The 25,000-nt window shown below is 35.7% G+C and overlaps 8 protein-coding genes and 3 non-coding genes across 11 annotated transcripts in view; 5 read left to right on the top strand and 6 right to left on the bottom strand.

Moving 5' to 3' along the window:
* LOC122647684 (photosystem II CP47 reaction center protein-like) overlaps positions 1-576 on the bottom strand; it is a 3,355-nt gene extending 2,779 nt beyond the window's left edge. Inside the window, 2 exon segments of the mRNA XM_043841038.1 lie at positions 1-70; positions 72-576. The exon segment at positions 1-70 is cut by the window's left edge and continues 2,779 nt beyond it. Of these exon segments, the coding sequence (XP_043696973.1) occupies positions 1-70; positions 72-296 (295 nt within the window). The 5' untranslated portion in view covers positions 297-576.
* LOC122647698 (ATP-dependent Clp protease proteolytic subunit) lies at positions 575-3,311 on the top strand. The gene is made up of 3 exons (XM_043841053.1): positions 575-782; positions 1,544-1,837; positions 2,489-3,311. Exons 1-3 carry the CDS (start codon positions 712-714, stop codon positions 2,730-2,732), a joined length of 609 nt encoding a protein of 202 aa, XP_043696988.1. The 5' UTR covers positions 575-711; the 3' UTR covers positions 2,733-3,311.
* A 3,123-nt stretch (positions 3,312-6,434) lies between these two features.
* On the top strand, positions 6,435-6,508 carry TRNAP-UGG. Its single transcript has one exon. It is a non-coding gene; the product is annotated as a tRNA-Pro (tRNA).
* Positions 6,509-6,669: 161 nt separating this feature from the next.
* Positions 6,670-6,743, top strand: TRNAW-CCA. Its single transcript has one exon. It is a non-coding gene; the product is annotated as a tRNA-Trp (tRNA).
* Positions 6,744-9,604: 2,861 nt separating this feature from the next.
* Positions 9,605-10,931, bottom strand: LOC122647691 (cytochrome f). The gene has a single exon (XM_043841046.1). It carries the CDS (start codon positions 10,920-10,922, stop codon positions 9,960-9,962), a length of 963 nt encoding a protein of 320 aa, XP_043696981.1. The 5' UTR covers positions 10,923-10,931; the 3' UTR covers positions 9,605-9,959.
* Positions 10,932-11,013: 82 nt separating this feature from the next.
* On the bottom strand, positions 11,014-13,564 carry LOC122647693 (chloroplast envelope membrane protein). The gene has a single exon (XM_043841049.1). The coding sequence runs from the start codon at positions 11,830-11,832 to the stop codon at positions 11,143-11,145; it is 690 nt and encodes a 229-aa protein (XP_043696984.1). The 5' UTR covers positions 11,833-13,564; the 3' UTR covers positions 11,014-11,142.
* Positions 13,565-13,705: 141 nt separating this feature from the next.
* LOC122647685 (acetyl-coenzyme A carboxylase carboxyl transferase subunit beta, chloroplastic) lies at positions 13,706-16,302 on the bottom strand. The gene has a single exon (XM_043841039.1). It carries the CDS (start codon positions 16,038-16,040, stop codon positions 14,514-14,516), a length of 1,527 nt encoding a protein of 508 aa, XP_043696974.1. The 5' UTR covers positions 16,041-16,302; the 3' UTR covers positions 13,706-14,513.
* Positions 16,303-16,495: 193 nt separating this feature from the next.
* LOC122647688 (ribulose bisphosphate carboxylase large chain) lies at positions 16,496-18,666 on the bottom strand. The gene has a single exon (XM_043841043.1). The coding sequence runs from the start codon at positions 18,194-18,196 to the stop codon at positions 16,769-16,771; it is 1,428 nt and encodes a 475-aa protein (XP_043696978.1). The 5' UTR covers positions 18,197-18,666; the 3' UTR covers positions 16,496-16,768.
* Positions 18,667-18,820: 154 nt separating this feature from the next.
* On the top strand, positions 18,821-20,672 carry LOC122647687 (ATP synthase subunit beta, chloroplastic). The gene has a single exon (XM_043841042.1). The coding sequence runs from the start codon at positions 18,997-18,999 to the stop codon at positions 20,491-20,493; it is 1,497 nt and encodes a 498-aa protein (XP_043696977.1). The 5' UTR covers positions 18,821-18,996; the 3' UTR covers positions 20,494-20,672.
* A 2,192-nt stretch (positions 20,673-22,864) lies between these two features.
* Positions 22,865-24,874, top strand: LOC122647699 (NAD(P)H-quinone oxidoreductase subunit K, chloroplastic-like). The gene is made up of 2 exons (XM_043841054.1): positions 22,865-23,526; positions 23,971-24,874. Exons 1-2 carry the CDS (start codon positions 23,007-23,009, stop codon positions 24,267-24,269), a joined length of 819 nt encoding a protein of 272 aa, XP_043696989.1. The 5' UTR covers positions 22,865-23,006; the 3' UTR covers positions 24,270-24,874.
* A 95-nt stretch (positions 24,875-24,969) lies between these two features.
* The window catches only part of TRNAF-GAA, a 73-nt gene continuing 42 nt past the window's right edge, over positions 24,970-25,000 (bottom strand). Inside the window, exon 1 of the tRNA in view lies at positions 24,970-25,000. This exon is cut by the window's right edge and continues 42 nt beyond it. This is a non-coding gene — a tRNA (tRNA-Phe).

The raw sequence follows: 25,000 nt of genomic DNA, 5'->3' as shown, positions 1-25,000 counted from the left end.
CCCCGGCCACGCCTTCGTAACTCCAAATACCCGGATTCGTTATAGTCCCCCCTGTGATACTCCAACCCCCCCCATGAATTGGTTATTCCTAACCGAGTCATGAAAGGTATAACGAACATACCTTGTCTCCACATTGGATCAAGAACGGGGTCAGAGGGATCAAAAACTGCTAATTCGTATAGAGCCATCGAACCGGCCCAACCAGAAACTAGAGCTGTATGCATTATATGAACAGAAAGCAAGCGACCGGGATCATTCAATACGACGGTATGAACACGATACCAAGGCAAACCCATGGAAATACCCCTTTATCAAATAAAAATAGACACTATGTAACTTTATCACATTGGAAAAGACTATGCTATGAACCTCCCTTTTCACTGAATTATTTCGGAGCAAGGGTGAATATTTATTCCATTCCGTTGGTAATAATGGAACACGTAGGAACAAAGAGAAGCAGATCTATTCTATACCCGATAAGTACCAATACGCAATGGGGTTGGCCCCCTTTTCTATGAGCGAATGCGTAGATACTTGCTCATCATTCGAATAACCCATTCATAAAAATTTCCTTTCTTCATTCTGTCTTCCTCTACGAACTTTCCAATCTATGGATAAAATACGCTAAACGGCAATATTATGAAGACAATACATTCTTACGTTTCCACATCAAAGTGAAGTATAACACTTAACCCCCTTTTCTTTCATTTAATGCCTATTGGTGTTCCAAAAGTCCCTTTTCGTAGTCCCGGGGAGGAAGATGCAGTTTGGGTTGACGTATAGTGCGACTTGTCAGACATATTGGGTCATATGGGATTACCCCGTTCTCTCCCCCGATCGAGATATCCTCTGTTTCGCCCAATAAAGCAATAAAGATTGATTGAACCATCAAAATTTGGAGCGTGAAGTAGAATTATTAAGTAGATCCTTTTTTGGGGGATCAATATTATCCATTAGAATAATTTATGGTTGGACCAATAAAATGAAATTTCCAGGCTCCGTTCAGAAAATACCCAATTGGTAATATATGTACGATTACCATAAATGATTCCTATTTATAGATCTCAAACTGCCAATTAATCGAGTAATATAATGACTACATCGAATATTTGGCGGAAGACATGAAATGAATTGAAAAAGAAAAACGGAAATCGTAGCAAAAAGAAGTGGTATTGGGATCATTTGTCCTATATGTGCAAATAAAAATCGGGCAGACCTTTACCCGGAGTAGAGCATAAACCTAAAAGACTTGAAGAGGCCCATTCAGGAACAAGAAAATTACATCGTGATTTGGATTGGATCTCGATGAAACAATACATCAATGAGAGGTTAGTTCGATAAGTTTAGTTAATTCTTTTTTATATTATAGGGAGCCCTTTCTTGAAAAATGGAAGAAAAAGCCCCTTCGTTAGGAGTTAAAAACCTGCTATGAAAAAAGAAAGAGGGCTAGGATCGACACATTGATTTTTTCGCAATTTTTTTTTGAACCGTATGCATCCAAAGGTGCATGTACGGTTCCTAAAGGATACTATTTTGTCCTAATCAACCGACTTCATCGCGAAAGATTACTTTTTTTAGGCCAAGAGGTTGATAGCGAGATCTCGAATCAACTTATTGGTCTCATGGTATATCTCAGTATAGAGGATGATACCAGAGATCTGTATTTGTTTATAAACTCTCCCGGCGGATGGGTAATACCCGGAATAGCTATTTATGATACTATGCAATTTGTGCCACCAGATGTGCATACAATATGCATGGGATTAGCCGCTTCAATGGGATCTTTTATCCTGGTCGGAGGAGAAATTACCAAACGTCTAGCATTCCCTCACGCTTGGCGCCAATGAGTTTTTTTATTTGTATTTGAGAAAAAAAAAAGAAGACTATGCCTTCGCCATATGGAATAATAAGTAATAATAGCATGGCACTTCGAGTTCGATAGAAGCAAACCTTTATTGTTTTTTCATAACATGAGATTATGTATCGAGAGAGTAGTATGAGACAAAGGTTATTTCCGATTTGATCGTATCTATCGGGGGTCCATTTCAGCGTCACAAACTTTTTTCTTTTTTGTTTTCACACCAGAAGTCTCTTTCCAATATTTATGTTATGAAAGAGTACGAAAAAAAAACAGGATCATTTTTTCGTTAATTGTTCAAACCAGAAAGAAACTTTGGGATTGCTGAATCACAGACGAAATAAATCTATAAAGCAACGGAACCATCATAGTATTTTTGGAACTCCTCTCTCTGAAAAGAAGGGTGGTAAATGGAATGGATCATCTAGCGATCGGGATCTGATAGATCGGATTTCTCTCTTTCTTCGATGGAAGGGAAAAGTCACCTCCATTGTAGAGCCGTATGCAATGCGCAAAAAATGCCTGTACGGTTGTTCAATTCTATCTTTTTTTTCTTCTTGGTATTCTTTATCTCTTCCCTTCGCCCCATGATGTGAGATAGAAAAACTTTTCATTATGTTATATCATCAGGGTAATGATACACCAACCTGCTAGTTCTTTTTATGAGGCACAAACAGGAGAATTTGTCCTGGAAGCGGAAGAGCTACTTAAACTCCGTGAAACCCTCACAAGGGTTTATGTACAAAGAACGGGAAAGCCCTTATGGGTTGTATCCGAAGACATGGAAAGGGATGTTTTTATGTCAGCAACAGAAGCCCAAGCTCATGGAATTGTTGATCTTGTCGCGGTCGAAAATGGCGGTGATTTCACGTAAACCCGCGATTCCATTTCGAACCATAACATAGTTCAAATGAACCGAACCTTGCTTTGATATTTTATCTTCTTACCGGGGTAAAGTAAAATATTATAGGAAATGGGAGTAATTCGTAATCATCCGGTTAGGATCGATCTAAACCAGCCCCATTCTATTCTGTATACGATTCAGCATGCCAACTATTAAACAACTTATTAGAAACACAAGACAGCCAATCAGAAATGTCACGAAATCCCCCGCGCTTCGGGGATGTCCTCAGCGCCGAGGAACCTGTACTAGGGTGTATGTGTGACTCGTTCAAATTAGGATAGAATCGAAAAGCCCTATTCACTATCTAAAACTAAAAGTCAAAGGCAAAAGATCTATCATATACCTCTATTCTGTATGAAATTTATGGTTTCCATTGGTGCAAATCCAATCACCTCCATTTGAGATGAGAAGCAATTCCCCATTGGTAGCAAATGGTTATCCATTAAGCGGGGAAATAATATTTAAGATTAAGAAGCAGAAGAATTATGCTCCTACTCTTGCAAGAACGGACTAACAGGGTCAGCTACCTAGCCAACCTTCATAATTAAATGCCGTTACTGTATAGGTAGATCTCATTGTGAAAAGACCTAATTACTGGATAATTCATGGGTAGAGCCAAAGGGTGTGAACTGTACAAGTTACCAATAATATTCATTAAATGAGGGAAGGGCTCCGGCGTATAGAGGGGACCTCACCGTTTAAGAAGTAACCATAGAAACGATGGAACCCACTAATTTTTTTATCCATTTAGATACAATTATTTTCTTTCTTATTTTTTTTTTTTTTTTGATACCTAGTATTGATAGAATTTTGTATTTCGAGGAGAAATGTTTGAAAAAAAATCGTGGTTGGGAAGGTCATAGTAGCAAAAGCTATTGGAATTTTTATTTTATACATCGGAAGAATCCGTTTTGTTATTAATAGACCGGAAGAAGGGAAAAGAATGACTGAAAGAAAAGAAATAAATTTTCAATTAGTTATTCATCAAAGTTTAATTTGATTCAATGACCAGAACTAGACGAGGATATATAGCTCGGAGACGTAGGACAAAAATTCGTTTATTTGCATCAACCTTTCGAGGGGCTCATTCAAGACTTACTCGAACAACTACTCAACAAAAAATGAGAGCTTTGGTTTCGGCTCATCGGGATAGGGGCAGGCAAAAGAGAGATTTTCGTCGTTTGTGGATCACTCGGATAAATGCAGTAATTCGTGAAAAAAGGGTATTCTATAGTTATAGTCGATTAATACACGATCTGTACAAAAAAAAGTTACTTCTTAATCGTAAAATACTTGCACAAATAGCTATATCAAATAGGAATTGTCTTTACATGATTTCCAATGAGATCACCAAATAAGGAGGTTGGAAGGAATCCAACGGAATTTTTTAAACAGAGTTCCCCGGAGAATGAACTCCGGGAAGTTAGAGTAGAAATTAATATGATAAATAGAAATTCAAAAATGAACAAAAAAAAGTAGTAAAATTTCAATACAAAAAAAGATTTCTTCTTCACCAATTCTTTTTTTTTCTTACGGCGCGACAATCAAATCTGGATTCTCGAATTTTTCAAACATCAATCTGACTCTGAGTTCGGATTGGAATTTTGATTCAATTGAGGAGTAGGTCTATTTATTTATGGTTCTTGGACTAGTAGTTCTAGGGGTTGACTCAGCTCTCTCAAACTGTTTCTCATTATTAAGAAAAGGTAACAAAGATAAAATACGAGCTTGTTTTATAGCAATAGTAATTAATCGTTGTTGTTTCAAGGTCAATCTATTCACTCGTCTAGATAAAATTTTTCCTTGTTCACTAATAAATCGACTAATTAAACTCATGTTTCTATAATCAATTCGATCCCCCGATCCAATTGGGGGCAAACGCCTACGAAAAGATCGCTTAGATTTAAGAAAGGGTCGCTTGGATTTTTCCATGGTTTATTCCTTATCTCTAAAATCCTATTTCTGAATTCTAATTCAATTTTTTTTTTGATCCGACCGAAATAGGATAGGATTTGTTAGAAATTTGTTAGAATATTTCTATATCTATCTTTATCTATTTATTTATTATATATGTAATATAGTATAATAAATAAATAGATAAAATATAGAAATAGATCTAAATAGAATATTTAGAATATAACTCTAATTATTTAATTTAATAAATATATTAATAAATATAAAATTGAAATGAAATAAAATAGAAATTTAAAATGAACGATTATATTATAAAATCGATGATTATTATATTAATATATTTATTGGTTATATTAATTTCATTAATATTAATATTATTAGGAAAACTTTTCTATTAATAGAATATTAATAGAAAAGTTTTAAATTTCAATTTATTTTATAATTAATTAAAATAAAATGTAAAATTATAATAATGTTATTATGTGATTATGTAAGATTGTATCAATTTCTATGATATTATAGGTAATTTGTATGGAATTGAATTTGTAATTTTTTTCTTCTTCCCTTGAAAGGGCGGCACACACCTTGTTCCGTTCGATCTATTTCTTTATCTCGCCATGAATCGTATGTTTGAGACAATAGGGACAAAATTTTCTCAATTCCAATCGACTAGGTGTATTTTGTCGATTCTTTTGAGTAATATATCTGGAAATCCCCGCCGGTGATTCTTTATCTTTATTAACATCGTTTCGGGCACAATTGGTACATTCCAAAATAACCACGCCTCTGACATCTTTACCCTTAGCCATGAACCTCCTTTCCTTTGGATTTTAGATTAACTAAACTCTTTAATTTTCGCTCCGAAGCAAGAACAAAGGAACTAAAATGAAAATAAAAAATAATAAGTAATCTAACAATTTCTAACTATACAATTTTTTGAATCCCAATACACATTTAAATATCTTGCTTGTATGACTTGCTTGTATGATTTTGTTTTGTTACCCTAGACCCACATTTTTATTTCCATTCTCCCTCTATCGAGTCTGAACCCAAGTTTCGATGAGGTTGAATGCTTTTTTATTCTTTCTCTTTCCTCCTCCCCAAAACTGAAAAAATAAAAAAGAGGGAAAGGGATTAGTCAAAGATAATATATTGTATCTCTAATCCTCTTCACCCCCTTGGCATGTCAATAACTAAAATGAAAAAAAAGGGAATGTCAACGCATCCGGAAATAAACGATTGATTTCTATCAATAGACCTGCTAAAGACCCAAACCATAGAGTACTTAGCACAGGTGCCACGGAGAGATATGTTTTTATATATCGCATTGAAAATCCTCCTTCTTTATTGTAATACATATATGATCAGATGCATATGTAGTTGCGGTTAAGAATCGCTTGTATTTGTATTTTTACGCGGAATCCCTAACAATAATTATAAAATTGATATGTATCATAATCCGATAAATGAGATTGACTTTTTTCTTAAAACAGAAAAAAGATAAAAAGACGTCCCCCTCTTCTTCTTCCTGAGCATTACCAATAATATTTATGTCTTGGATTTCATATGTATAGAATTATTACTATTCTATTGTATCTATTATTATTATTAAATTGATTATTGATATTTTATATGAGACAAAAAAAAAAAAAAAATAAGAAATCACAAGAGAAATTGTATATTAATGGAGAAAAGAAAAAATAAAAATGTGGAAAACAAGACAGGGATTCTCTACAATGACACGGTAGACCAATTAAAAGGGATGTAGCGCAGCTTGGTAGCGCGTTTGTTTTGGGTACAAAATGTCACGGGTTCAAATCCTGTCATCCCTACCAATTACTTCTCCTCTGGGCAGTAACGATGGATTAATTGAGGCCAATTAAAATTGGACATAGATAACCTTTCATTAGATGATACTATATGCACGCAAGGTGTATTGGGAAAAAAGAATACTTTTCTTTACAGTTTTCTTCTTATCTATTGTGATAAGAAAGCGCTCTTAGTTCAGTTTGGTAGAACGTGGGTCTCCAAAACCCAATGTCGTAGGTTCAAATCCTACAGAGCGTGATTCCGTTCTTGTTTGTTAGGTCGAATTATAATGAAATAACTTCACTAATTCACTAACTTGAACAGCGGGCTGTACTGTATTTGATTTGACCTCCTCCTTTCTTTAATTCGCAGGAGGTCAATCAAAAAAAGAGATGTTAATTAATCAAAGGTCCAACTGATCACCACGTCTATATTGTAAATATGCAGTGACGAATAATCCAGCCAAAGTAATAGGAATTAGACCTAACACAATTCCAAATAGAAAAACTTCAATCATTTCGATTTATTTGAGTTTAGTTTGAAAGGGGAAAAGAAAGGTAATATTTATCCCTAAATATTAATCCGAATCGCCTATGAATCTCAATGACCAAAAATTGGCAATTAACGCGGGAAGGAGCTATAGAATACGTGGAATCTTGCAGAAAGATTTCTTTTTATGTTTATGAATTGTTCATTCAATTAAGTTCAAATAAGTCGTATCTTGTTCAGACCAATAAATAGAGCTGAGGTTATAGTTGAAGCCGCCAGTAGAAAACCGAAATAACTAGTTATAGTAGGCATGAAAGAGCTAAATGAGATACGCTTTTTTCTACATATGTTTGTTTCTAAAACACTTACCTAAAATTCAATTTTTTCAAGACCCGAGGATAAGGGATAGGAAAAAATACCAATTGACACCAATTGACAAAAGAAGTTCCAATTGAAAGTTTTTGATTCATCAGTCATTACATTATTATTCTAGACAGCACTAACAAAGATAAAGTGACAGAAGTAGAAAAAAAAAGATTGATTCATCATCTATAACATCTACTCATCCCGTGATTCCCAATCAACAGATTCATTGAACAACTCTTGAGTAAAGTAATAATAATAAGAACTGTATCATGTAACTTCATTTACAAATGAAACTCTCCTTGAATCACTATGGAATAAAGAAAATGATTTCTTTTTTGATCATTTTTTTTTCTTTTTCAATCGCATCGAGTCCATTTTTGAACGACCAACCTCCATAACACCCTTTACTTTAACTCATTAGATTCAGGAGTAGGCTCATTAATTGCACATAATATCTCAAAGGAAAGAAAAAAATATCTCACGATAGCTCGAAGAAAAAAACCTTTTCTTTTGTACAACCACGAGAAGGGATTTCTATATTCCATTTCGCATCTAATTAAATTGTGTTGTGATAATATGATAATCTCTTTTATGAATTATTAGAACCCAGCCCGTCGGACTCACACTTTACCAGATCTTCAGTTTCTAGTCGGAAGCCAGTAATACAAAAAAATCCTATACTACACGAAACGAATTTTAGGAATTTTCTATTGAATATTGAATGGGACATGGTTCCGCATCGATAAGCAATAAGAAAGCAAGAAAATAATTATGTACTTTTTGATACTAATTGAAATTGCGTTGCTGTGTCAGAAGAAGGATAGTTATACTGATTCGGTATACTCTAAAGACACCCTCGGTACACTATTGACGATCTCACAAAGATGACAGTGAGTTTCCATTTACTGATTCCATCTTTCACAGAATCGATCCCCTTTGACTGTACAAGAATATGTGGAGTTCAGCATGTCTGGAAGCACGGGAGAACGTTCTTTTGCTGATATTATTACCAGTATTCGATACTGGGTCATTCATAGCATTACTATACCTTCCCTATTCATTGCGGGTTGGTTATTCGTCAGCACGGGTTTAGCTTACGATGTATTTGGAAGCCCTCGGCCAAACGAGTATTTTACAGAGAGCCGACAAGGAATTCCACTAATAACTGGCCGTTTTGATCCTTTGGCACAACTCGATGAATTTAGTAGATCCTTTTAGGAGGCCTCAATGACCATAGATCGAACCTATCCAATTTTTACAGTGCGATGGTTGGCTGTTCACGGACTGGCTGTACCTACTGTTTTTTTTTTGGGGTCAATATCCGCAATGCAGTTCATCCAACGATAAACCTAATCCGAATTATAGAGCTACGACACAATCAAACCCGAACGAACAAAATGTTGAATTAAATCGTACCAGTCTCTACTGGGGGTTATTACTCATTTTTGTACTTGCTGTTTTATTTTCCAATTATTTCTTCAATTAAGAGAAAGAAAGGGAATAGTAATAGTAGGAATTCTCTTATCCCATTCGGAAGGATCTCATCTCATAATTATCCATGACTGTTTATGTCTCTAGCATGACCACTTAATGAAATGCGGAGGGAAGTGGGGTAAATGGCCGATACTACTGGAAGGATTCCTCTTTGGCTGATAGGTACTGTAACTGGTATTCCTGTGATCGGTTTAATAGGTATTTTCTTTTATGGTTCATATTCCGGATTGGGTTCATCCCTCTAGTAATTGAATGGGCCGGTTTGTAGACATGAAAAAGTAAAAGTAAGAACTCAACGGGACCCTACCTCTCGAATCAGACAAAGAGAGGTAGGGTCCTGTTGAGTTCTTACTCTTCCAGTGAGACTTTGATCCATTCCATAAGATAAAAAAGATAAAAGTTGGAAATTTATCCAGTTAACATAATCAGAATATTCTATTCCTATAAATATGGACTCTTGCTCCAATGTTTCAAACTACTCCATTCCTTTTTCTGATGATTTTTTTGGATATGAAGAATCAATGGAATTGATTCAGAGCATCTCTTCCCCCGTAGTATCTATCAATTCTTCCGAAGTCAGAAGAAATAAAATAAAGAATCAATCCAGTTTATGGATGACACAATCTGGATTTCTGTAGATGAGACATCGTGCAAATCTTTTCGATATTTCTATACTAATAACTAATAGAACCTACTCTAGTTAAGAGTTAAAGTTAAGTTATTTTATTATTTATTTTTTTATCTATTATTTATTATTATTTTTATTTATATTATTTATTTATAATTCAATTTGAATTCTACTATCTAATTCTAATACTAATAGAATAGAAAACTATTGATGCATGCATTATATGGCATTTACAATCTGACAATAGTGACATAGCCATACCACTCCAATTTGGATTGAAAAAAGGCCAAGTCAAATAGTCTTCTACATATGATTCCTAGGACTAGTCCTAGGAATGGGATATAAGTAATTCCTGATATCTCACATAAAAGAAAAAGAGTATATACAAAGCAAGCAAAAGTCTTTTCATGAGATTTTTGGAGGATACATATACAGAATTGCACCAATCAACAAGAATTTCGCTCTTTTTACCAACTTGATGTTGAAAAATCCATGATCTAGAAATTCATTTCGGACAATTGAACCTTCTCAAACTGTTTCTTTTTAAGAACCAAAAAAATTTGTGCCAAAATAACAGATGCCAAGAAGAACAAAAGGCCTTGGACACGTAATGGGTCTTGAAGTACTATTTCTGCATCTCCCTGACCAAATCCACCCACATTGGGATTACTCGTTAATGGTTGATCAAGGTTGATAGATTCGCCCTCTGAAACAAGAAGTTCTGGTCCTGGAGGTATAATATCAACTACTTGGTGTCCATCCGATGTATCCGCTACGGTTATTTCATATCCCCCCTTTTCTTTCCGTACTATTTTGCTTACTATACCCGCCGCTGTAGCATTATAGACTGTATTGTTACTCTTGCTCCCATCGGGATAAATTTGACCCCTTCCCCTGTTTCCGCCTACGTATATGGGATATTTTAAGAAGTGAACAACTTTCTTAGTAGCGGGGTCCGGGGAAAGAATAGGAAAAGAGATTTCACTATATTTCTGACCAGGAACGGGACCTATCACAAGAATATTTTTTTTAGTAGGTCGATAACTCTGAAAAGAGAGATTGCCTATCTTTTCTTTCATCTCGGGAGAAATACGATCGGGAGGAGCTAATTCGAATCCCTCAGGTAAAATAAGAACGGCCCCTACATTCAAAGCCCCCTTTTTACCATTAGCAAGAACTTGTTTCAGTTGCATATCATAAGGGATTCGAACAACTGCTTCAAATACAGTATCAGGAAGTACCGCTTGTGGAACCTCAATATCCACGGGCTTATTAGCTAAATGGCAATTGGCACATACAATACGCCCAGTCGCTTCTCGTGGATTTTCATAACCCTGCTGTGCAAAAATGGGATATGCATTTGAAATGGATGTCCGAGTTATTACATATATCACGATCGATAGGGAAATGGATCGAGTCATCTGTTCCTTTATCCAACAAAAGGTATTTCTATTTTGCATGGTACAATCATTGATCCCGAAAATTACTACAATAAATTAGGTAGGTCGCTAGGATAGTTCCCTATCCACAATTCTGGTATTGTACTGGAAGAGTTTTCCTGGAATATAGGAAGAATACCCTGTGCGGGTAGAAAGATAAAGAGTGCATAAGATTTTTAATGCTTTCTTTATGTACAAAGTAACAAAGATTATGATTAGATTAATGACGGTGGACCTTTTTTCAGTCATTCATTGAATGATAAATCACTACAAGTGACGGAGATACACGATTTAAATAACGGAAGATCCAATATTTGAAAATTGTATCTAGAATAACTGGAAAAGTGGAAACAAGACCAGATAGAATTTGATCGTTATGAGCAAATCCCAAATCTTTGGAAACAGAGCCAATCATTAGTTCCCAACCATGGGGCGAGTGGAATCCGATACATAAATCTGTTAATAAAAGAATAGAAAAAGCTTTTATTGTGTCGCTTAAGTTATATAGGAATTCCTGAAGCCAAGAATTCAGAATGACAAGTTTTTCATTACCCAGAATAGAATAACCACTTAGAATAGCTAAAGAGATTATATTTGTCGAGAAGTGCAAAATAGTATGGATATGACCCTCATTGTGCATCTTGACCAATTGTATCGTTTCTTTGTGAATTCCTATACGAAGCTTTTGTATATGGGTCTCTGGATATTCCTTTATCATTTCGTCCAAGAGGAATAGTTCTTCTAATTCTATAAATTTTTCTAGAACGTTCTTTTCTTGACTATCATTCAAAGAAGTTTCGGATTGCCTAGTATTCCACCAATTAGTAATCCAAGATTCCAGACTTTTATTAAATGAGAGAGAGATCCACCAGGGTAAAAAGACTATAGATGCAAGATATGGGAGGGGAGTGAATGCTTTCTTTTTTGGCATTTTTAATCTGTGAATCGTTAATGAACCCACCTCATTTGTCGACTCTATCCGATCTGATATTTCTATCAAGCATAAGTTCTATAACAAGGTATCGAACCTATGGATCTATTCCCTCTTTTTTTATTTCTAATTAATTGGTTAGTCCTTGGATCTAGAAATAATATAGAAATAGAATAAAGATCTCTTTCTCGAATGAAGAAATAATAAAATATTGTTTCCGGATATCTCAATTGGTCAAATTCCAAGTAATTGTATCCTTTCGAGAAATGCCCGAAAGAGTAATGAATATTATTTAGATTTCGAGACGAAAGAACTCCCCTTAATTCAAATATTTCGAAAAGTTTCACTGGCTACCCATAGCACAGGAATAAGTGAGGGAATTTCTGAAAAATATTGATGTGATGATGAAATCACACATGGGTGGCAAGGGAAAGAAAGAAATAAATTGGATGCTTATAGTTATAAGAGATCCAATCGTTTGGTCATCACTCGAAGGAGCAAAGCAAAAAAGGGGGGATAAAAAGAAAGATCGATTGACAAAAGAGAAATAATTTACAAGATATGATCCATCTGTATTTAACATTTAACGTATCTATTCAAAATATTGAACCTAAAAATAAAAAGAGGAATTCTGTATTCTGAAATATTCTGATATATGTTATATGTGATGAATCCATATTTATTAGATTAGACTTGTTACTAGTATGAAGGAATTGAAGTGATTTCGATACGCATAAAAAATCGTTTTGGTGGACAAAAACTGCTTCGTTTTATGGGTGTTCCATATACGTCTGCCTTTGCGCTGAAATGAGCGTTCTGAAGAAACTTCAGTTAAGGTATAAAAAAAAAGAGGATTCTTGAGTTCTTTCCCTCATGCTGAAAAAGCATTCATTATTATTTCAAAATACTTCAATTGGTACGCGCAAGAAATAGGCCAATTCAGCAGCTTTTTGTTCAAGTTCTCGTGGAGTCAAATTCTCATCAGTACGAGTCAAGGGAACGGCTCCCTGGCCCCTGATTTCCATATAAAGAACACGGCGAGGATAAAGACTCTCTTTAACTTCGATTCTGATCGACTGGATATCTTTCATAAAGAATCGAAGGAAGATGCGACGATTTTTTCCAGGAAAACCCCAACGAAAAATACACACTATTCCTTCTTTTCTATCGAATCGATCATAACCACTACCTACATTCCACGAAATTGTGCACCACAAATAGGAGCTAATGAACAGACCTGCGATACCATAGAAAGACATCACAATCCCTTGTGGAAAAAAAATCATTTGCTGAGACGGAAATAAGGATATCAGATTCCTACCAAGATAACTGGAAGTTCCAACCAATAAGAACCCTAATGAACCTAAAAAAAGGATAAAGGCCCAGCAGAAATTACTTGTTTTTCGAGACCCCGCTATAAGTTCTATCCATATACGTTCTGATCGCCAGTTCATACTAGATCCAGTTTCATTTTATTGGAATTGAGAGAATAACAAAAAATTACTTTATTTTATTTTTGTTCCCGAAGTAACTCTCATCAACTAGCACTATTATGATGTGAACCCTTAGAAGTAATTCATCGAATTGATTAGATATAAAATAAGAACATCCCCTTCATATGAGCCCACTATGGATATCTACATACATATAGACACATTGACTTTCTATTTCAGAATCTGCTGATCTATTTAAAAGTAGTTATAATATATTTACCCATATATCATGTTTCCACATGCATAACGGCTCTTTCTTTTGTGTTAGGAGGAAGCGAAGCCACATCTTGTCCCATATTCCACTAAATAGATATCTGTATTATGATCCAAGTCTTGAAAAGAAAAATGGATGAGATTTTGTCCATTGTACCTAGACAATCTTGTTTTTTTGAACATGAAGAGATAAAGAAGCCATTGCAATTGCTGGAAATACTAGGCCTACTAAAGGCACAAAAATAGAGGGTAAGTTGAAAGTTGTCATAGAATGAATACCTTGATTAAATTATTTAATATTTGTACCTATTATTATTATAAAAATTGTAAAGATATCTTATAACTTATAAACCGAAACCTATAATTAAAAATTCTAAGTATATAATAAGTGCAAGGAATGTAGAACTAAATAAATGTATCTATTCGCCCTTCTACATGAAATATATGTAGGATAATCCTATTCTTGTTTTCTTGTCCTTATCTTCTAATAAAGAATAAAGAAAGAGCTTCTTACGAATTCCTGAAGGATTCGTTACAATCCGATCCAACAGGGATTCTTAATAAAGTCAAAATGAGGGTTCTTGGGAGATATAGAAATATGCAAGACTTCCGTTCTATATATTCCTATTCTATATCCTTCTTTATCCTATATTTATTCTATATTTTCTATTTTTGTATTACTATCTTTGTATTGTATATATATATACGTAAGAAATACGTAAGAAGGGAGCGTGAAATTCTTTTATTTTCCTAATTTGGCGTAAGGAAAGATTCACTCTTTTATCCTGTTGATAGAAGGTTCCCGATTACTAATCATGAATATAGGTAAAAAAAAATGGATCTGTAAGAAAAAGGAATTATCCGAAACTTATTCCTACAATTAGATTTTTTGTCACCAAAGAAAGTCCTATTCTTCTTATGACTTTATGATTCCGATAAACTAAATAATTGTTCGCCACAAAAAAATAACTGAACTTAATGCTCTACTTGATTGATTGAAGTTTGACTCAAGGGAAAGAAACCGTGGAGCTGAAATAACTCACTCAGAACGCCTTTTAAAAGATTACGTGGTACGATTGGATCGAATAAGCCCTTATGGAATAAATACTCAGCCGCTTGTGAACCATCAGGTACTGTCTTATTCAATGTTTGTTCAATTACTCTTTTACCCGCAAATGCAATGTAGGCATTGGGTTCGGCAATAATAATATCTCCTAACATACCAAAACTAGCTGTCACCCCACCGGTTGTGGGAGATGTAAGGATTGATACATAGAATAACTTTTTATTTGATTGATAATTATATAAAGCAGAAGATATTTTAGCCATTTGCATCAAGCTCAAACTCCCTTCTTGCATGCGTGCTCCTCCGGAAGCACACACTATAATAAGAGGTAGAGATCTATTAGTAGCATACTCGATCAAACGGGTGATTTTCTCGCCTACTACGGATCCCATACTACCCCCCATGAACTGAAAATCCATAACCCCAATTGCTATGGGAATACCATTTAGTTGACCTATGCCTGTTTGAACAGCCTCAGTTAACCCCGTCTTTCGTTGATAAGAATCGATACGCTCTTTATAAGGCTCCTCCTCTGAATGAAAATCAATGGGGTCCATAGAGACCATGTCTTCATCCATAGGATCCCAAGTACCCGGATCAATCGAAAGTTCGATTCTATCTGAACTACTCATTTTCAAATGATATCCACATTGTTCACAAATATTCATTTTTGCCTTAAAAAATTTCTTATAATTTAATCCATAACAATTTTCACATTGAACCCACAAATGCCTGTATTTTTGATTTATATCGAGATCATCATATCCTTCTCTTATATTTATATTGAAATCACTGCCATTCGTGCTAGTGCTAGTTCTTTTACTATAACTCCCACTTTCACTATTTATTCCACTTTCACTACAAATATAACTATAAATGTAACTGTCACTGTAATTGTCGCTACCACTTGAAATGGAGCTATAACTATCAATACTGATTTCAGAACGAAGATAATTTTCAATGCAACTATTAATGTGATTATTCCAACTATATTTAGTATCATAGGTGTAATGATCGTAGTATTGATTGTTACTGTCACTCTTAGACCTATTATTCAGATAATTAGAATTCCGATAACTAGAAAAAGAACTTTCTAGTTCACTCAGAAAAGAACGATCATTGTCAATCTCAAAAATCTCATTTTCAATATCCAAATATATAGAATAACTGTTCCCATTACTATCCCGAACTAAAAAAGTGTCATCGGAGATAAAACTCCAAATATCCCTGACATCGAATAAATGATCAACATTACTGCAACTAGAACTGTCATTATCACTCCAACTATGAATGTTTTTATCTATATCATTTAGAACGGGGTCTTCACTTCCGCTGGTATTTCCAATAGCACCAAGCCTGTCCATTGATTTACTTAGCCCACATCTGTGTTCTAACTCCTTGTTAGACAATATCGAATTGAACCACCATTTTTCCATAGAGCCTTCCTGCCCCCCTATTTGAATGAAAATATAATAGATGAATAGTCATTCGATGAAAAAGAATTGAAATATTTCATTTCCTGTCGGAATAAACATATAGATTTAATCACTAGGATTATTAATTAATCACGAGTGAGTACTAATACTTACTACTTACTAATAAGTATTGAGTATTGAAAGAATTCTCTTTTGTAGGAATATGGGGTATCGCTTCACTATATAGGATGGAACCCCTTCTTCAATTAGAAATAGAAAGAGAGGTTTCTCCCATGTCGTGTACAAATTCTCATCGAAAAGATTTTCCTATGAAGAATTTATTTTCGTATAATTTCGTTCGTATACGTATAATATTTCTATTGCAAGACGGAAGGAAAAGGGCAATATAGAGGATGGGTAGACGAGGTTGTGATCCTTGGCTCGATCCATAACCCAAAACTACGGGATATAAAAAGATCCACCAATCCCAAGGATCCATAGGCTTAATTATGGATCCAACAATAGAAGCATTTGTTTAGTCTTAGATTTTGTATTTAATTAAGATCTTCTATATCTAGATCTAGATTTGTATAAAGTATTTATCTATATATGCTATACTATATATATGCATAATGTATGCAATAGGATCACATTCTTTATTCGGCCCAATCTTTTCTTTTCCTTTATAGGAAAAGATTGGGCCGAGTTTTATTGCAATTCAATTAAGGGAACAAAGAGTAATTACTGGATTACAAAGTATCCATTGCTGGGAATTCGAATTTGATCTCCTTCCATACCTCACAAGCAGCAGCTAGTTCAGGGCTCCATTTGCTAGCCTCACGGATAATTTCATTACCTTCACGAGCAAGATCACGTCCCTCATTACGAGCTTGTACACACGCTTCTAGGGCTACTCGATTAGCTACGGCACCCGGTGCATTTCCCCAAGGGTGTCCTAAAGTTCCTCCACCGAACTGTAGTACGGAATCATCCCCAAAGATCTCGGTCAGAGCGGGCATATGCCAAACGTGAATACCCCCGGAAGCCACGGGCAGAACACCTGGTAGAGAGACCCAATCTTGAGTGAAATAAATACCGCGACTTCGGTCTTTTTCAATAAAATCATCACGTAGTAAATCAACAAAGCCCAAGGTGATTTCTCTTTCCCCTTCAAGTTTACCTACTACGGTACCAGAGTGAATATGATCTCCACCGGACATACGTAACGCTTTTGCTAGTACACGAAAGTGTATACCATGATTCTTCTGTCTATCAATAACTGCATGCATTGCGCGATGGATGTGAAGAAGTAGGCCATTATCTCGGCAATAATGAGCCAAGGTCGTATTTGCAGTGAATCCCCCCGTCAAGTAGTCGTGCATTACGATAGGAACTCCCAATTCTCTGGCAAATACAGCCCTTTTGATCATTTCTTCACATGTACCTGCCGTAGCATTCAAGTAATGTCCTTTGATTTCACCCGTTTCGGCCTGTGCTTTATAAATTGCTTCGGCACAAAATAAGAAACGGTCTCTCCAACGCATAAATGGTTGGGAGTTGACGTTCTCATCATCCTTGGTAAAATCAAGTCCACCGCGAAGACATTCATAAACCGCTCTACCATAGTTCTTAGCAGATAACCCCAATTTTGGTTTAATAGTACATCCCAATAGGGGTCGACCATATTTGTTCAATTTATCCCTCTCAACTTGGATACCATGAGGCGGGCCTTGGAAAGTTTTAGCATAAGCGGAAGGGATTCGCAGATCCTCCAGACGTAGAGCGCGTAGGGCTTTGAACCCAAATACATTACCCACAATCGAAGTAAACATGTTAGTAACAGAACCTTCTTCAAAAAGGTCTAAAGGGTAAGCTACATAAGCAATAAATTGATTTTCTTCTCCAGCAACCGGCTCAATGTGGTAGCATCGTCCTTTGTAACGATCAAGGCTGGTAAGTCCATCGGTCCACACAGTTGTCCATGTACCAGTCGAAGATTCGGCAGCTACCGCTGCCCCCGCTTCCTCAGGCGGAACTCCAGGTTGAGGAGTTACCCGGAATGCTGCCAAGATATCCGTATCTTTGGTTTCATAGTCAGGAGTATAATAAGTCAATTTGTAATCTTTAACACCAGCTTTAAATCCGACACTTGCTTTAGTCTCTGTTTGTGGTGACATAAGTCCCTCCCTAAATTTAAAAATTAAGAATTCTCACAACAACAAGGTCTACTCGACATGGATTAGGCGTTAATGAAACCTTTCACAGGAATCTTTCACAAAAATTTCAACTAATATTATCAACTAATCAGTTCGTTATTAGACCCTGTCATGGTATTTGAGTCTCCAAATACATTATTATTGTATACTCTTTCATATATATGGCGCAACCCAATCCTTGTTTTTCGAGCTTTTAATCCTTACTTTTTTTGAATCTAAATATCTAAATAATAAGAAATTCACTCTTGACAGTAATATATGTTGTATATGTAAATTTATGAAAATTCTAGATGTGAAAATATGCGGAATTCGCCCATGAAAGGGTATAAGATATAAGAATAGGCGGAAATCAATATGCTTATGCTGAAATAAGAAACAGGGGCCAATGAGATAGAAATAATGAATCATAAATAGAGTTCAGGTTCGAATTCCATAGATAATATAGATGGGATTCTCTATAATGATAGAGAAATGAAAGACTTCCTTATGATTCTTATTTTATGTACTTGATACTACTTGAATCTTATTTTACCTACTTGATATTTTTAAAAAGGTTAGTTGAATTTAATTTTCAAATTCACTCATTGAATATTGAATGAGTAAAGAATTGAATTGGATTCGGTTGGATGGTACCAACGAAATTGAGTACGAACTCCCGTTTCTTATTGAATTAACCGATCAACTTGCTATCGGACATTTAATTTATTTTCGATTAGTCAATTTTCGTAAAAAATTTCGACATATTTCACTTTATTATTATTATGAGAATCAATCCTACTACTTCTGGTCCTGGGGTTTCCGCACTTGAAGAAAAAAACCTGGGGCGTATCGCTCAAATCATTGGTCCGGTACTGGATGTAGCCTTTCCCCCGGGCAAGATGCCTAATATTTACAATGCTTTGGTAGTTAAGGGTCGAGATACTGTCGGCCAGCAAATTAATGTGACTTGTGAGGTACAGCAATTATTAGGAAATAATCGAGTTAGAGCTGTAGCTATGAGTGCTACAGATGGCCTGATGAGGGGAATGGAAGTGATTGACACGGGAGCTCCTCTAAGTGTTCCGGTCGGTGGAGCGACTCTCGGACGAATTTTCAACGTTCTTGGAGAACCTGTTGATAATTTAGGTCCTGTAGATACCCGCACAACATCTCCTATTCATAGATCCGCGCCTGCCTTTATACAGTTAGATACCAAATTATCTATTTTTGAAACAGGAATTAAGGTAGTGGATCTTTTAGCTCCCTATCGCCGTGGAGGAAAAATCGGACTATTCGGGGGAGCTGGGGTGGGTAAAACCGTACTCATCATGGAATTGATCAACAACATTGCCAAAGCGCATGGCGGTGTATCTGTATTTGGCGGAGTAGGCGAACGTACTCGTGAAGGAAATGATCTTTACATGGAAATGAAAGAATCTGGGGTGATTAATGAACAAAATATTACAGAATCAAAAGTAGCTCTAGTCTATGGTCAGATGAATGAACCGCCGGGAGCTCGTATGAGAGTTGGTTTGACTGCCCTAACTATGGCAGAGTATTTCCGGGATGTTAATGAACAAGACGTACTTCTATTTATCGACAATATCTTCCGTTTCGTCCAAGCAGGATCCGAAGTATCCGCTTTATTAGGCAGAATGCCTTCTGCTGTGGGTTATCAACCTACTCTTAGTACAGAAATGGGTTCTTTGCAAGAAAGAATTACTTCTACCAAAGAAGGATCCATAACTTCTATTCAAGCAGTTTATGTACCTGCGGACGATTTGACCGACCCTGCTCCTGCCACGACATTTGCACATTTAGACGCTACTACCGTACTATCAAGAGGATTGGCTGCCAAAGGTATCTATCCAGCAGTAGATCCTTTAGATTCAACGTCAACTATGCTCCAACCTCGGATCGTTGGTGAGGAACATTATGAAACTGCGCAAAGAGTTAAGCAAACTTTACAACGTTACAAAGAGCTTCAAGACATTATAGCTATCCTTGGGTTGGACGAATTATCCGAAGAGGATCGTTTAACCGTAGCAAGAGCACGAAAAATTGAACGTTTCTTATCACAACCCTTCTTCGTAGCAGAAGTATTTACCGGTTCTCCAGGGAAATATGTTGGTCTAGCAGAAACAATTAGGGGTTTTCAACTGATCCTTTCCGGCGAATTAGATGGTCTTCCTGAGCAGGCCTTTTATTTGGTAGGTAACATCGATGAAGCTACCGCGAAGGCTATGAACTTAGAAGTGGAGAGCAATTTGAAGAAATGACCTTAAATCTTTGTGTACTGACTCCTAATCGAATTGTGTGGGATTCAGAAGTGAAAGAAATCATTTTATCTACTAATAGTGGCCAAATTGGCGTATTACCCAATCATGCCCCCATTGCCACAGCAGTAGATATAGGTGTTTTGAGAATACGCCTTAAGGATCAATGGTTAACGATGGCTCTGATGGGTGGTTTCGCTAGAATAGGCAATAATGAGATCACCATTTTAGTAAACGATGCAGAAAGAGGTAGTGAGATTGATCCGCAAGAAGCTCAGCGAACTCTTGAAATAGCTGAAGCTAACTTGAGTAGAGCTGAAGGAAAGAGACAAACAATTGAGGCGAATTTAGCTCTCAGACGGGCTAGGACGCGAGTAGAGGCTATCAATAGAATTTCGTAACTACTTGGTGCGTCCGAATAATTAAAAGAAGTTCTGTTTATATACCTGTATTCTGCCGATTAAATACAATCAAGTGATTCTGGCGCAACAAAAAAAAAAAAAAGAATTAAATGGAATACGAAGGGTAGGAGGATGGAAAAGATAAAAAATCAATAAAAAGGGTGGGTAGAAAAACTTATTAGATACCGCTGACTCCGGTATCTAATAAGTTATACCTACTATTGGATTTGAACCAATGACTCCCGCCGTATGAAAGCAATACTCTAACCACTGAGTTAAGTAGGTTATTTATCATCACAAAGAGAAACAAATGGGACCATCACATCGATGGATTATAGATCCAATATTACTTCTAAGCAATACTAAAGCAAGGAAGGAGATCGGATAGCTATCATGTCCGATCATGAAATACTTAATCTTGACAAGATAGTTTCTACATGATAAAATATCTATCACAAACGCAAGGGCTATAGCTCAGTTAGGTAGAGCACCTCGTTTACACGCGCGCCAATGTTTTTCAAGGGAATCCATCATGCAATCAACAAAATTGATCTTATTGAGAAATCGATGTCTTACTCTATGAATTCGAGAGAATAAGAGAACAATAGCCTGACAAATATTTGGTTCGGCCCGATTCAGGTGCCAATTTCGGCGCCAAATAAAACCGGCATTGATTTGATAATTGATAAGGTGAATACTCAGCCCATTCAATGTTAGGCATAATGAGTATAGGGACCTCAAAAAAATTTCTTTTCGTCCTATGAACTTTAAGGTGTATGAAGTTTCATATTTGACTCTTTGAGCAGAGCGATAGAGACTCCATTTAACTTAGGTTAATCTAGGCCGGAGGCAGACCTACGTCAAGGTAACCCTTCCCTTCTTTGAAACACTTTGGTATTGCTCCTGGATCAGAAGGAAAATAATGAATCAGAGCACATGGAGCCATCTCGTTATTTTTCTGTCAAGAAAAAATATGGCGGACTAACTGATATTTATATCAGTTGATGAAAAAGCCCAATGCAAAAAAAAATGCATGTTGGGTCTTTGAAACAGTTCGAATCATTTCGATAATAATCAGTTTGATCTGTTTTACCGAGAAGGTCTACGGTTCGAGTCCGTATAGCCCTATCTAAATCTAATTTAGAATAATCAAATTCTAAATTAGAATAATTGAGATTTCAATTGAATTAATTTAAATAATAATTAAATAAATAAAAAAATTGAAATATAATAAATATAAATAACTATAAAAATAAAATTATAAAATAAAAATTTAAAATATTTAAATCTATAGAAAATATATAGATAGAATTCGAAATTCAAAGATAAACTAAAGAAAAAAATGCAATTCCAATTATCTTATTTGATTATTAAATTTTATTTCAATTTAATTGGAATTCCTTTATATTTAGTTTTTTAGTTTATTGTTTAGAAAATATTTTATTTGTATGAAAACGAGAGAGTTTTATTTGTATAAGAACATGTCTATACCATATCAAAAAAATCGAAGTAAGTGTAAATAGGATTCCTTTCGATGAATCTTGAAACAAGACAGGACCGCAGCAAACAAACGAAACTTGGTGGTTCGATCAAAAGTCATTGTTGTCTCGACTAAGCAGTTATGAATAAATTGACATTTCCAACTCGAATGGACTAATCCGGTATATTTTCCACATTCCTAGGAGTGCTTCTATGTTTCTGCTTCACGAATATGATATTTTCTGGGCATTTCTAATAATATCAAGTGTTATTCCCATTTTGGCATTTCTAATTTCCGGAATTTTGGCCCCGATTAGCGAAGGACCAGAGAAACTTTCTAGTTATGAATCGGGTATAGAACCAATGGGCGATGCTTGGTTACAATTCCGAATCCGTTATTATATGTTTGCTCTAGTTTTTGTTGTTTTTGATGTTGAAACGGTTTTTCTTTATCCATGGGCGATGAGTTTCGATGTATTGGGTCTATCTGTATTTATAGAAGCTTTAATTTTCGTGCTTATCCTAATTGTAGGTTCAGTTTATGCATGGCGAAAGGGGGCATTGGAATGGTCTTAGCTCCTGAATATTCAGATAATAAAAAGAAAAAAGAAGAAAAAAAATGACATTGAGACAGTTATGAATTCCATTGAGTTTCCGTTACTTGATCGGACAACCCAAAATTCAGTTATTTCAACTACATCGAATGATCTTTCAAATTGGTCAAGACTCTCCAGTTTATGGCCGCTTCTCTATGGTACCAGTTGTTGCTTTATTGAATTTGCTTCATTAATAGGCTCACGATTCGACTTTGATCGTTATGGACTGGTACCAAGATCGAGTCCTAGACAAGCGGATCTCATTTTAACAGCCGGCACGGTAACAATGAAAATGGCCCCTTCCTTAGTGAGATTATATGAGCAAATGCCTGAACCAAAATATGTCATTGCTATGGGAGCCTGTACTATTACGGGAGGGATGTTCAGTACCGATTCTTATAGTACTGTTCGGGGAGTCGATAAGCTAATTCCTGTGGATGTCTATTTGCCGGGCTGCCCACCTAAACCAGAAGCAGTTTTTGATGCTATAACAAAACTTCGTAAGAAGGTATCTCGAGAAATCTATAAAGATAGAATTGGGCCTCAACAGAAGAATCGATGTTTTACTACCAATCACAAGTTTCATCTTGGACGCAGTATTCATACTGGAAATTATGATCAAGGGTTACTCTATCAATCGCCATCTATTTCAGAGATCCCTTCTGAAACTGAAACATTTTTCAAATACAAAAGTTCAGTATCTTCCCACGAATTAGTGAATTAGGCACGATGCTTCTGTGCAGAAGAACAAACTGCGGCTCAATTTTTCATAAATTTCATCGTAAATGTGAAATACTTAATAAAAAATGCGGGAGAAATCAAAAAGATGCAGGGTCCTTTGTCTGCCTGGCTAGTCAAGCATGGGCTAGTTCATAGATCTTTGGGCTTCGATTACCAAGGAATAGAGACTTTACAAATAAAGCCCGAGGATTGGCACTCCATTGCTGTCATTTCATATGCATATGGTTACAATTATCTACGTTCTCAATGTGCCTATGATGTAGCACCAGGCGGACCGTTAGCTAGTGTATATCATCTTACGAGAATACAGTATGGTGTGGATCAACCAGAAGAGATATGTATAAAAGTTTTTGCCTCAAGGAGGAATCCTAGAATTCCGTCTGTTTTCTGGATTTGGAAAAGTGCGGATTTTCAAGAACGGGAATCTTATGATATGTTGGGAATCTCTTATGATAATCATCCACGCCTGAAACGAATCTTGATGCCTGAAAGTTGGATAGGATGGCCCCTACGTAAGGATTATATTGCCCCCAATTTCTATGAAATACAAGACGCTCATTGAATGATAAAAAACTAATCTTCACTTCTACGACTCCATATATTAAAGGAAGATTTTGAAGTTTCTAGATCAAATCTAGATCAAACATAGTAAGTGTACGTAATTGGACTCTCATTCGGGATGGGCTAAAAAAAAAAAAAAAGATCTTTATTTATATTCCCCAATTTGGAAGATATTTATTTCATTTTAATTTAGGATGAGCTAAGCCAATAAGATAGGATGAACCAAAAGAGTTCTGCATCATGAACTTTGTATCGCGCACATTATTTAGAGGGCGCTAGAAAGTCACCTAGACGGAAGTGAAGAAATAGAATATGTAAATACAAAGAAATGAAGGATGATCGGATTCTATTTGTACTGTATCTGAAATGAATCTTGTCTATTCCTATCCTTCAACTCCTCTAAAGGTTTTTCAACCAACTAACTTAACTTTTCGTTCGGATATGTATGAAGTATTAACATTGTATAGTATAAATGAACAAAAAAGAAAGAAGAGGAAACAGAATCTAATTCTTTTCTTTACCGATTATATACTCTTTACCCATCTACTATACTATAGACTATGGGGAGACTATAGGGATATATCTCTAGATACCCAGACGGATAAATATGTAGCATAATCATGACTATTAACGAATATGTATGCCGATCCATATCAATGAATTTGTATGAGTATCTATTCTAATTCTAGAAATTAACCATGTGCCAGGAACCAGATTTGAACTGGTGACACG

The sequence above is a fragment of the Telopea speciosissima genome, unplaced genomic scaffold, assembly GCF_018873765.1.
Source record: "Telopea speciosissima isolate NSW1024214 ecotype Mountain lineage unplaced genomic scaffold, Tspe_v1 Tspe_v1.0119, whole genome shotgun sequence".
Taxonomy (NCBI): Eukaryota; Viridiplantae; Streptophyta; class Magnoliopsida; order Proteales; family Proteaceae; genus Telopea; species Telopea speciosissima.
Note: the sequence above shows the minus strand (reverse complement) of the source record. Positions and strands in the feature narration are given on the sequence as shown.